Raw genomic sequence first — 11,378 nt, 5'->3', positions numbered from 1 at the left:
GGTGCTACAATATCAAGTGTCCACAGCACCGAAACGCGTCGACGCATTCCTTTTTTTGTGTAGAATCCAAGTAGGGTCTGGGGAGCAGTAGATACTTATACATTAATGGTACTATTAACTGCACCACCTGTATATTAACCAAGGACCATTGGATCTAGAAATTAGAGTGGCGAAGGAATTCAAAGGCCATATTGTGTAGGGTGTTTTCTTGTGATTCAATAGTACTTCTGTCTGTTATATTTGCTTTTAATATGTTTGTGTTTCCGATGCATTAATTTAAACAAATGAAATTGTGTTTACCTAATGTTTATAATGAACTGTTATGAATACCTGTTGTTTTTTTTTTTACTGTACATGTTCAAAGATTATTCTTTGAAATTTTAATTCGTTATTCTGTGTAGATCTTTCTATGTTTTTTATTAAAGAGACTGTGAACGTTCAATTTTAGTGTGGAAATTTAACCTTTCACCATCACTGGGATTGATTGGGTTGTCCTTGCGGGAGTAAGAGTGTATGAATGCCTAGACTGGTAGGGTATGGAAATATAGCGATTTTGATGATAGTGTGTACCCAGGGAATTTTCTCAGACTGGTCTTTAAGTGTTCACCAGGACAAGGGTTGTGGTTATTACTTGAGGTGGTTGCTCACCCCCCTCAACTAATACCCCAATTTCTTACAGGAGGTTGGAAACAGAAAATAAATATTCTTTTGCGTTCTCCTCAGTGCCCTTTATCGTGACTGTCAGGACAATGGTGCAAAGACTAACTGACAGGGGGGTTAAACAGGGATAGGGTTTTCTAATAAATCTTTAAACAGCTGCAGAAGTGCATGTGTATATAATACAATAATAATAATAATGTTTTTCCTCTGAGCGTATTTCATTTGAGTGATCCGTTGTATATGTCTTCCTAAAGCACTAAAGCCCATCAAGAATTTAAATATGAGTGTGCCCTTATGAGTTAAATAAAACTGGGAATATACTAATTGCAGCTTCATTTTTTTTTTTTTACAGAACTCACAATAAATATAGATAAATACTGATAAAATTAGTAAAAAAAGAAATATAGAGAAATACAGACAGAAACGTTTACAAAATAAATATCATACAACCAGGAACGCAACACGTGGGAAACTGGCTGTAGGTCACTGGGACAGAGAAAAAATATTAAAACAATTTTTTTAATCAAAACTGAAAGATTTAGTACCTCTACCTGTAAAGTAGTTTTAATGTATTTCAACTGACATCAATATAATCTTCAACTTGTGGTGGGTCAAGATGGCACAGAAATGTTCACTCTTGTAGTGCGGAACATGTTAATATGTCATGAAAGTTATTTTCCTACTACTGTATCCTACCTACCATAAATGTGAAGTGCTCTGATACCCTCTCTAGAGTCATGTTCGCGCTATACAAAACTTTATGAATAAGTTAATGGCAATAGGGAGAAAATATGTGACACAGCTGTACAAGGACTCTTACAAACCTACACCAACTGAACTTGAATGATGTACAAGAGAAATTGCCTAGAACTATCGATAAGAACATTAAAGATTCAGTCTAGGAGCTGATTCTCAAATACTCCCTGAAGGTTTGTAGAAACTCTATGTTTAAATGTTTGCAATTTAATATTATACACAGCTCTTCCACCTAAACGGGTGGGCAAAAGGTTTTCGATACAAGCAGCAGCATGTCCATAATACATAAAAGTAAAAGCCAAGTGTTATCACGTTATGGCTATGCCTAATTATTATACCATACTAGGAAGAAATGACTGAAGTATTAACTGCAGTAACAAGTCGGATGTCACTGCTTACAGCAGAAACCAGTTTGCAGGGCCTGATGCAAACAACTTTGGAACAAAAAGTTAATTTCAAATTCATAGACCTTGCATCTTTGCTGGCAAAAGGGGACATAGCTATGAATTGCAAATCAATCAGACCACCTAAAGTTGCTAGATGGAGAAAGGAGGTGGTGAAATAACTTCCCTAGAAAGCAAGGTATTGCAAATTGAGAGGAATAAAGCATTCCGTAATTCCTGGGATATTATGCTAGTGGAGATGCATGATGGAACAGATGACAAATGATTAATGGAGTTAATTAAAATGATACAGAAATTAGGAACCCACACTTCAACACAATATGGGAGGGATGGCAATGTTAGCATTCTGATAAAGAAAGCACCATTAAGGTTGATGTTAGTTGCAAAAATGGAGTTTGCGCAGTCAATATGAGGTGAGCAAATGTAACACAATAAGAAATCATCCTGGCACTATCCCCCTAATTGAATGATTAGGAGTCCCTTCTGACCTATTGTCATTGGGGTGTCAGAACAAATCTTGTTGCATAAACAACTCATAGATGAATAGCCTACAGTAAACAAACAGGAAGAACCTTGAAAAGTAGCTAAAGGGTTTCTCCAGGGTTCTTCCAGAACAACGTCAGTACAAAACAAACAGAGCACATTTTGTTGAGTACAGTGTCAAAGAAAAATATAAACACATGATGAATGTTATAAAGCAGCCATACAAATACAAAATAAGATTGGAGGCCTAGTTCGGCAAAAACCATAAAAACATCGTTTTATACATCACGTTAGTGTTTAATTTGTAGAAGATACATATTATTATGCATGTAGAATGTTAATTCGAAAATAGCTATATCAAATCCTACAAATGCTCCTGTTGCCACCTCAATGCCTAATGTGCACAAACCTCTACTGATGATGGAAGAACACTAGAGGAATGCCACTGAGGGTGAGGTGAGTTTGGGGTATGAGGTGTCTCAGCCACTAAGTGAGGAACAAAGACTTCTGAAGTATGTCACCTCATTATCTATGAGTGACAGAGCCTAAATGAATGAGTTATTATATATTTTTCCCTGGATGAGAGTGATGTGTCTTTTGACTGTGGTTTTGCAAATATAGTTTGGATGATTTGCCCTAAAGCCGGTGAAAAGACTTAGGAGCCCCTCCATATCAGAAATTGTCCATCTGGGAAAAAAAAACATACTCACACCCAGCCAACTAGGTGCAAGTCTCAATTGGGGAACTTTAAGTAACATTTAGGTTGTGTTCCAAGTCCCGGTAGCCTGGTGGACGCACAGTTTATATAAGGATGTTCAATGTTATGCCTGCCTATGCACACAAGGGTGACCTGCGATAGGGAACTTTGCTCCGTGAATATTCTGGTGCAAATTCAGGTTCAGCAAGTACCCTCCAATGAATCTTTAGTTCTGATTGAGGTGGAGATTAAAATTCAATGCATTTCAATAACATGAAGCACATTTGGACGCACAAAGAAGACAGTGAGTGATTAGGTTTCAAACCATTATGGTTTAAGAAAAGATTAGTAAAATTACAACTCAAACCATCAGAATTTGTTTGTAATTTAATAGCCAACACATGAATGCATTAGTCAATATATTCAAAGCAATCCAAAATCTAAGAGCAAAGACAAACTGTTATAAAGTTGTCTCCAATAGAATAGAGAAAATCAGTTCGCCCATAAAAGGAGCACCCTACACTACTAAGCTAAGGAAAGCTCTGGTAATTTGGGGAGAAGTCAGGCTAAAGTGATTCTGCCAGAAAGCCTCTGAAAGGCAATAGCAAGTATCTGCTTGAAAGAAATAGAAGTAAGTGGGAGTTCAACTTCTCATCTCCTCCGCATTAGCCTAAATCACATAATTCAAACATTTTGTTACACCTACATATGATTCTCATGTGAAGAAAAATAAGGTAAAAATAAAATAGATAAAGAAAATTCATTACTTTCTGAAGCTAATGCATAATGAAGTATCTCTAAATGTCCTTAAGACTTTGTTATCTGCAGCATAATAAAAATACATTCGTCCGTGCTGTCCTCTACAGATACTGGTAACTCCATGCTACAGAATTTCCTAAAAGTAAACATTTACATGAAAACAGAAACCATAGATACATAATTTGAAATTGTTGCTTTGGCTTTTCCTGAAATAAAGGGAAATGAATACACATGGACAAAATGGCAATCAGACTTTAGCCATCTACACATCAATCTAGAGTGTGTGCCCACACCTGCAGAGCTTAATGCTGATACAGACATAAGGCTCTTGGGGCTGGGTGTCCCACAGGGAAACCATGCTATTTATCAAAAGTGTTAACAGTATGGCCCTTATTAAGAGGGGCCTGGTTAATTCCGATATGTGTGGTAGCTCGTGTTAGTGCACATATAGCAATTGCGAGTTATCAGACCTGATAAATGCTGACCCAGCAGATTCGGGTTTTATTGGGTCTTAACACCGGGCTAAACACCCGGCCACTCATAAGGCGGGCCTCTGTACCCTATTCTCCTACACACTAATGTAGCTTGATTAGAAAATAAGTGCACAAGCCTCATTGCTTGTCCATTCCTTTGCTCACAGCTGAAAGGGTTTATTATTTTGTTTTATCAATTATCATACCAGTATTTGCAAAAACGCAAAAGTATGAGATAAGCTATCCAGAGAGGATGCAATATGCTTGTTTCACCAAATGGGGATCAGAAAAACCGAAACATTTTCTGTTAGCATGCCACTTTTTTTCAAGAATTTGAAGACGGCTTTCGGAGTTTTAAATCTAAGTCGCTAACAAAGTGAACAGTTATCACAGTCTAACCCTAGTTTGGATTTTGCATTTCGGTATTTGCTGAAAAAGAGTAATTTTACATTGTAGACAAACATTTTAATCCAAATACATTGGTAAATTAAAGTAGAGCAAAGTGAACCTATGTTTCTTTACCTTTGCACTCGTGCTTTTATACAACAATTTAGAAGCAAAATTGACACTATAAACCTTTTTTATGCAGTAAAGTTTTGTCCATAACAATAAAAGGTAAAATGGAACAAATGTAGCAGTAAAAACAGTTCAAGGGTGGCCGACATGGTCACGTGACATGAGCTCTAGCTATATCACGGCAGCCAATGGGACGGCCAGCTATCTGCCCATGTGACAAGGGCTGTACGAAAGTCTTTACAAGCCATAGAAACAAGACAACGGTTGGTTGAAAAAGATGGAGCCGATTGTAAGGAGAGCAGTGATTGGAGAATCGCGGGCAGCGTGGGTCTGAGTTCTGGCTTTGTATACACCGGACAGCTTTGGCCCTTTAACAATGGATGGCCGGCGCCCTGCAGCTGGATGGGACACTTCAGTAATATACAATTAAATACTGCCAATTTGGCCAAGAAATCCTCAAGGACATGCCCCTGGACTTCTCGTGCCGCGGTGAAGCGATAGGTAAGCGGAGCTCCCCGCTGCACTCCTGCAGGTTGTTGCAAAGTTTGGCTGCTGAGACGGGATGGGCAGAGACAGCATGTCCAGTCCTTTGTTGCCGCCCTGTCGCGTCCCGAGTGGAGTGCCGTCTCCTCTTCGCGCATTCTTGACCGTTCACGAGCTGTAAACATAAGTTCTCTGAATAAGTTACAGTTCTTAATAATATACATCGAGTAAATTATCCCGGGTGCTGGCGGTATTGCAGGCGTGGGAGAGTGATGCATTTTCTTTGATGAGTGGCTGGGTTTCAACTGTGCAGAGCCGGTCGTTTCTTGCGCTAGTTTAGTTGTGAAGAGAGCCGTGGGCATTTAAGTATGGTAAACTGGGATGACCCCCCCCCCCCCGAAACTTTTATAATTAGCAAAAAAAACAAATATAATAATTGACATTACTGTTTATCATGACCAATATCAATGACGAGGTAGCCGTAATAATTGTTTTCTTTTTTTTTCGTGTGGGGGATGGGGGTCACTGCTCTACTGTAAACTGCAATTAGCACAAAATAAATATAATTGACGTGCGGTGACCTGACGTACCTCTATGGTACTATCACGAATTACATGCATAATTCAATGCACCGCCCTTCTGCACTGGAACAACCTGTACATGCTCTACAAACGAGTGGCGCTTAGATCAGCCTTTCTTCAGCAGTTTTGCCATTAATCGGCGGCCTGCACAATTACTGGCAGCTGATGGGTAAGGAAGGCTATTGAAATGCGATTGGGTCCCTTTAATTGGAGGCAAACTAAGTAGCATTTAAGAAAGAGGTTGTTGCAGAGTGTGCGCTTCCTCGTTGTTTTCGCATTCAGGTTCATTTTCTTTCTTGAACCCACAGGTCGGAGCGGTGCACGGGGGTCCCGAGGCTGCGCCTCTCCCATGCCATGGAGTTGGAGGGGCAATGGTGGAAGGGGCAGCTGGCTGCGGACATCCACCAGGCGCTGCGCTACAAGGTGAGTTGGAAGCTGTTCATGTGTGCGCGCGCACCTCCTCTTGATTGCGGTTCACTGGGCTCAGTAGCTTAGCCTTTGCTCTGGGCAACTGTTCCCACAGTGGCGCAAACCCCACCCCGAAACTATGCGAAGCCAGCTGCTCTCCTCGTGTGACTTCACACACAAGTGCCAGGGAGCCGGGCTGCCACTCCCTGGGCCAATTTATCCCTCCAACCAGCTGCTTCGTTCCTAGAGGACCGTGGCTCCACCCCGGGTGTATTCTATTACGCCCAGTCCTCGCACCTTGTCTACATACAGCCTTTTGGTTTTCGTGCGGGAACTTTAGCGGTATAATTCCCGTTGCTTTCCGTTTTCTTAATCTCTTTATTAGTGCCATTTTAAATTCGTCTCGAGAGACACATGGAGCCGGGATTATTATCTGTCCGTAGTGTTTTCTGTATCTGCCCGTGGTGTCTCCATTCTGAGTGTTTTCATTTTGAGTTTGGACTGTTTCCACGCTGAACGTTGTCTTAAAATGTTGTTTGTTTTCTGATATTTTCTCATGGTTTTGTGTACTAAACTGCATGTGTGTGAAAGCAAAAATGGTTGACTAGATACAGAGCAGCTTGACATTCCTATGTTCAGAAAGTTGCCAGCTAGCAGACCCGTTTTGATAGTTTCAACATAGTAACACAAAGTTCTCCCGATCTCACTGTGCTGCGTTTTCAAAATCTTCAAAAATGGTTACAGTCGCTGATTGATGCGTTTTAGCGGTACTTTTACTTGTGTTAGCCGCGCTACATGTTTAAGTCGCATTACCTTTAATCTCAAGTCCCTGTTTTGTTAAGGTGTTCGCTTCTTTTGGAAGAAGAAACAAGCATTTACAATGCAATGGTTTTGCCTTTGTTAAAGTTAGAGCTATTGGCATTGCTCTTGACATTATTTTTATTTATGGTTTTTTTAACATAAATAAATGGCATTGTCATTTACAATGCCACTAGCTTTATCTCTCGCAAATGACACACACAGAGCCCCCCCACACAGAGCCCCCCACACACACAGCCACACAGAGCCCCGCACACACACAGAGCCCCCCCCACACACAGAGCCCCCCCCACACACAGCCACACAAAGCCCCCCACACACACAGCCACACAGAGCCCTCCACACACCCACACAGAGCCTTCCACACACACCCACACAGCACAAGCAGGCAACAGGGGCACACGGAGGCACAGGCAGGCAACAGGGGCACACGGAGGCACAAGCAGGCAACAGGGGCACACGGAGGCACAAGCAGGCAACAGGGGCACACGGAGGCACAAGCGGGCAACAGGGGCACACGGAGGCACAGGCAGGCAACAGGGGCACACGGAGGCACAGGCAGGCAACAGGGGCACACGGAGGCACAAGCAGGCAACAGGGGCACACGGAGGCACAAGCAGGCAACAGGGGCACGAAAGCGGAGGCACATGCTGGCAACAGGGGCACACGGAGGCACAAGCAGGCGACAGGGACACACAGAGGCACAAGCAGGCGACAGGGGCACACGGAGGCACAAGCAGGCGACCGGGGCACGAAAACGGAGGCACAAGCAGGCGACAGGGGCACGAAAACGGAGGCACAAGCAGGCAACAGGGGCACACGGAGGCACAAGCAGGCAACAGGGGCACACGGAGGCACAAGCAGGCAACAGGGTCACGAAAACAAGCACAAGCTGGAATTGTAATTTAGACGGGCCTGAAGTGGAGAACGGTCAGTAGGGAAGTAGTGCGGCTGGTGCAGTGGTACCAGGCCAAAAGGTGAGAAGGGCTGTCTGCACCCCAGTTTGGACAGTTTCCACTACCTAACAGGGATTGGTGGGAGGGGGGCGTACTTCTTGCTTGCTTTAGGGCTGTTACTTCGGGGACGCAGTGCACGCTCTTGCCTGCTGCCGCCGGGACACGACAACAGGCAGGGTGAGGACAGGCTGGGAGAGGGCAGGGAGGGGACAGGCTGGGAGAGGGCAGGCTGGGAGAGGGCAGGGAGGGGACAGGCTGGGAGAGGGCAGGGAGGGGACAGGCTGGGAGAGGGCAGGTTGGGAGAGGGCAGGCTGGAAGTGGACAAGCTGGGAGAGGACAGGCTGGGAAAGGTCATGGAGGGGACAGGCTGGGAGAGGGCAGGCTGGAAGTGGACAGGCTGGGAAAGGGCAGGGAGGGGACAGGCTGGGAGAGGGCAGGCTGGGAGAGGGCAGGCTGGGAGAGGGCAGGCTGGGAGAGGGCAGGCTGGGAGAGGGCAGGCTGGGAGAGGGCAGGCTGGGAGAGGGCAGGCTGGGAGAGGGCAGGCCGCGAGAGGGCAGGCCGCGAGAGGGCAGGCCGCGAGTGGGCAGGCCGCGAGTGGGCAGGCCGGGAGTGGGCAGGCCGGGAGTGGGCAGGCCGGGAGTGGGCAGGCCGGGAGTGGGCAGGCCGGGAGTGGGCAGGCCGGGAGTGGGCAGGGCAGTAAGGGGGAAGGACTGGGGGTGGGCAGTAAGATAAGATTGGGACAGGGGAAACAAGGTAGTGGGGGTGGGGCAGTAGGACTGGGAGTGGCGGCAGCCGGGACGGAATGGGGGTGGCTTGGTGCTGCATAGGTAGGGACCTGTGGCAGTCGGTATAAGCGTCCACCCCACCCCTCCCCCAGAATAGGCCTTGGGTGTGAGACAGGCTCCCAGCCTGCCCGCGGGAGACGAGTCACTGCGGCTGTAATGTGAGCCACACACCTGGCAGGCAAACAAACACCAGGCCAGACCTGCAGAGCTATCAGAGGGCAGGGAGGGGTCACTACATCAACCCCCTCCCCACCCAACCCCGGTTTGAAAAAAAACAAACATGCCAGGCTGCCTGGGTTATCAGAGGGGGCGGGGAGGTACCTCTACATCTCCCCCCACCCCCCCCTGCCAAGTTTACACCACACATGCCCGGGATGTCTGGGTGATCACAGGAGGCGGATCACTACGCCCCCATCCCTACACGCACAGTTTACCATTCTCCACTCCCGCAGGAGCCACTTCCGTGCATTGTCACCACAACAATACACCTGGGAAGTGAGGCCACGCCCACCCTGGTGCCCTGGTGCGTGCAGGCCCGGGTGGGGCGCAGTGCCACGTTCATTACAGCTCAATGAAGCATCACCGGTGGGACTGGGCACACCCGGGATCACCACAGCCTGGCAGGGACCCCTCCCCCGAGGGCACCCCTGCAGAGGAGGGAGGGGCGGGCAGGTAGAGTGCACCGCGTGGAGCGGGAGGGCACAGAAGGAGGGGCAAGGGGAGGTGTGTGTAAAGAAGGGGGGGAGCAGGGACTCAAAAAAGTAAAGAAAACATGGTGAAGAGAAAATTACTACAGTGGGTAAAGAAGGCGGAAGCAGGTGGTGAAGGGGGGCTGGCCGGGGTAAGGAAGGATTAAGAAAACAATTTAGGAATTATGGAAAGAAAGGCGAAAGAATGAGAAAGCAGAAAGGGGGGGGCTAAGGAGCGTCGAGAGGAACTAAAAGCAGAAGACATAGGAGCAGAGGGAGTAGTAAGGGAAAATAAAAAGAAAGAGTGGATCTAGCGGACAGAGTAAAGGAACGAGTCAGAGGAGACGGTTCAAGGAGGGGTAAAGGGGTGTGAGCTTGGAGGGGATGGGTCGAGGTCAGACACTGGGTTAGGAGAGTACAGAAGATATAAACACAATGAGGGTGTAAGAGGTGGGTGTAAAGTGTGCTTCATAAGTTGACTGATTGAATGCTGGGGATAGAAAAGAAGCGTATCAAAGGGGTGAGTGTGAGTAATATTGTAGGGGCAGGGAGGAGTAAAGGTAACATTTGTAAAGCACATGTTCACCCCTGGATATCTTGGCGCTGCCTAACAGATGCTTATTCTAATCCCACTCAACGGCGCTCATTGTAAGAATGTATTTGTATTTACTATACCACTGACATCGCTGCGGGGATTCGAAGCGCTTCTATGTTTTGTTTTGTTTCTTTCAGTGATTGCTATTTATTAGTTAGGGGCACACTCAGCCATTAATGAATGCCAATCGGTGCTTGTCTTTGTGTGGGAAGGATGTGGAGCAAGATCCAGAGCTGCCGTCTTTACCGCTGGGGAACCAGGTTCCACTCTTGGCGTCAGCTCACCATTCTGAGCCAATCACGTAATCTCCTTGCACTCACCTAAGATTAATGTGTTCTTGTGAAATGCGACTGGTGCTCCTGTAAAGCGCTTCAGTACTTTCATGTCCAAGTGGCGCTATACAAAACTGCAACAGCAAAAAAACGAAGCAATCCTCTGAAACTGGTGGAGGTGCAAGGAGAGGGGAGAGCAGTTTCCCGGCAGAAACAAAGGGAAATTGTTTAGGGCATGGATGGATTATATTTCCGCATGTGCACTTCTACACCTGCCACATTCCCGTATTGGGGAATATAGAATATTTACGCAAACTCCCAGAGTTTGTGACGGTCTCAAGACCGAGGGGTACCCATTGAATTACGCCTCGAGTCTAGAAATATTCGAACTTTGCTCAAACTCTGGCAAAATTCCACCAGGAAGCATCAAACGTTTAAAAGAAGTGTCTTACGCTGATCGTTATGTTTTAACAGCAGAATGATTGCGCAGTGGGGCTGGCCGGGAGCCCCACAGCGGGCCCAGAGGGAGCACGGAATACACGCTCCACAGCAACCCTGCCGATCTCATACTTCGCAGGATCTGGTCTCAGGGGCGCGTTGCACAAGCCTTGTGAGCAGGGTTTAGTGAAAGGTGAAGTACGCGGGGGCTGTAGTGACAGTAATGCTGACCGCAAATCTAGTAGAGTGTTTTACACAATCCATGCTAAAAAAAGCGTGCGCTCTCACTAAGCCACGTATATTTCTTTTATATTTTCGTACTTTAAACCATTAAACCGCTCTTCGTCTCCTCCTGATTTTGCTGTTTTTCATTTCGGGTGGGGGGCCGGAGACACGGAGAGCGGGAGGGGGGCGGGAACGGGGCCGGAGACATGGAGAGCGTGAGAGGCAGCGGGAGGGGGGCGGGAACGGGGCCGGAGACACGGAGAGCGGGAGGGGGGCGGGAACGGGGCCGGAGACATGGAGAGCGTGAGAGGCAGCGGGAGGGGGGCGGGAACGGGGCCAGAGACATGGAGAGCGGGAGAGAGGGTGGGAACGGGCAAAA

The 11,378-nt window shown here is 46.7% G+C and overlaps 1 protein-coding gene across 2 annotated transcripts in view; it reads left to right on the top strand.

Moving 5' to 3' along the window:
* The first annotated feature begins 2,660 nt into the window (after positions 1–2,660).
* Positions 2,661–11,378, top strand: part of CCNJ (cyclin J) — a 94,029-nt gene continuing 85,311 nt past the window's right edge. The window contains exons 1-2 of one of the 2 annotated variants that reach the window (XM_078643440.1): positions 2,661–5,249; positions 6,121–6,235. In XM_078643440.1, the coding sequence (XP_078499566.1) occupies positions 6,167–6,235 (69 nt within the window). In that variant the 5' untranslated portion in view covers positions 2,661–5,249; positions 6,121–6,166. The remainder of the gene's footprint in view (positions 5,250–6,120; positions 6,236–11,378) is intronic. The other variant, XM_078643439.1, reaches the window with a different exon arrangement.

The sequence above is a fragment of the Lissotriton helveticus genome, chromosome 5_1 (assembly GCF_964261635.1).
Source record: "Lissotriton helveticus chromosome 5_1, aLisHel1.1, whole genome shotgun sequence".
Lineage (NCBI taxonomy): Eukaryota > Metazoa > Chordata > Amphibia > Caudata > Salamandridae > Lissotriton > Lissotriton helveticus.
This window is presented reverse-complemented; position numbering and strand designations above follow the sequence as displayed.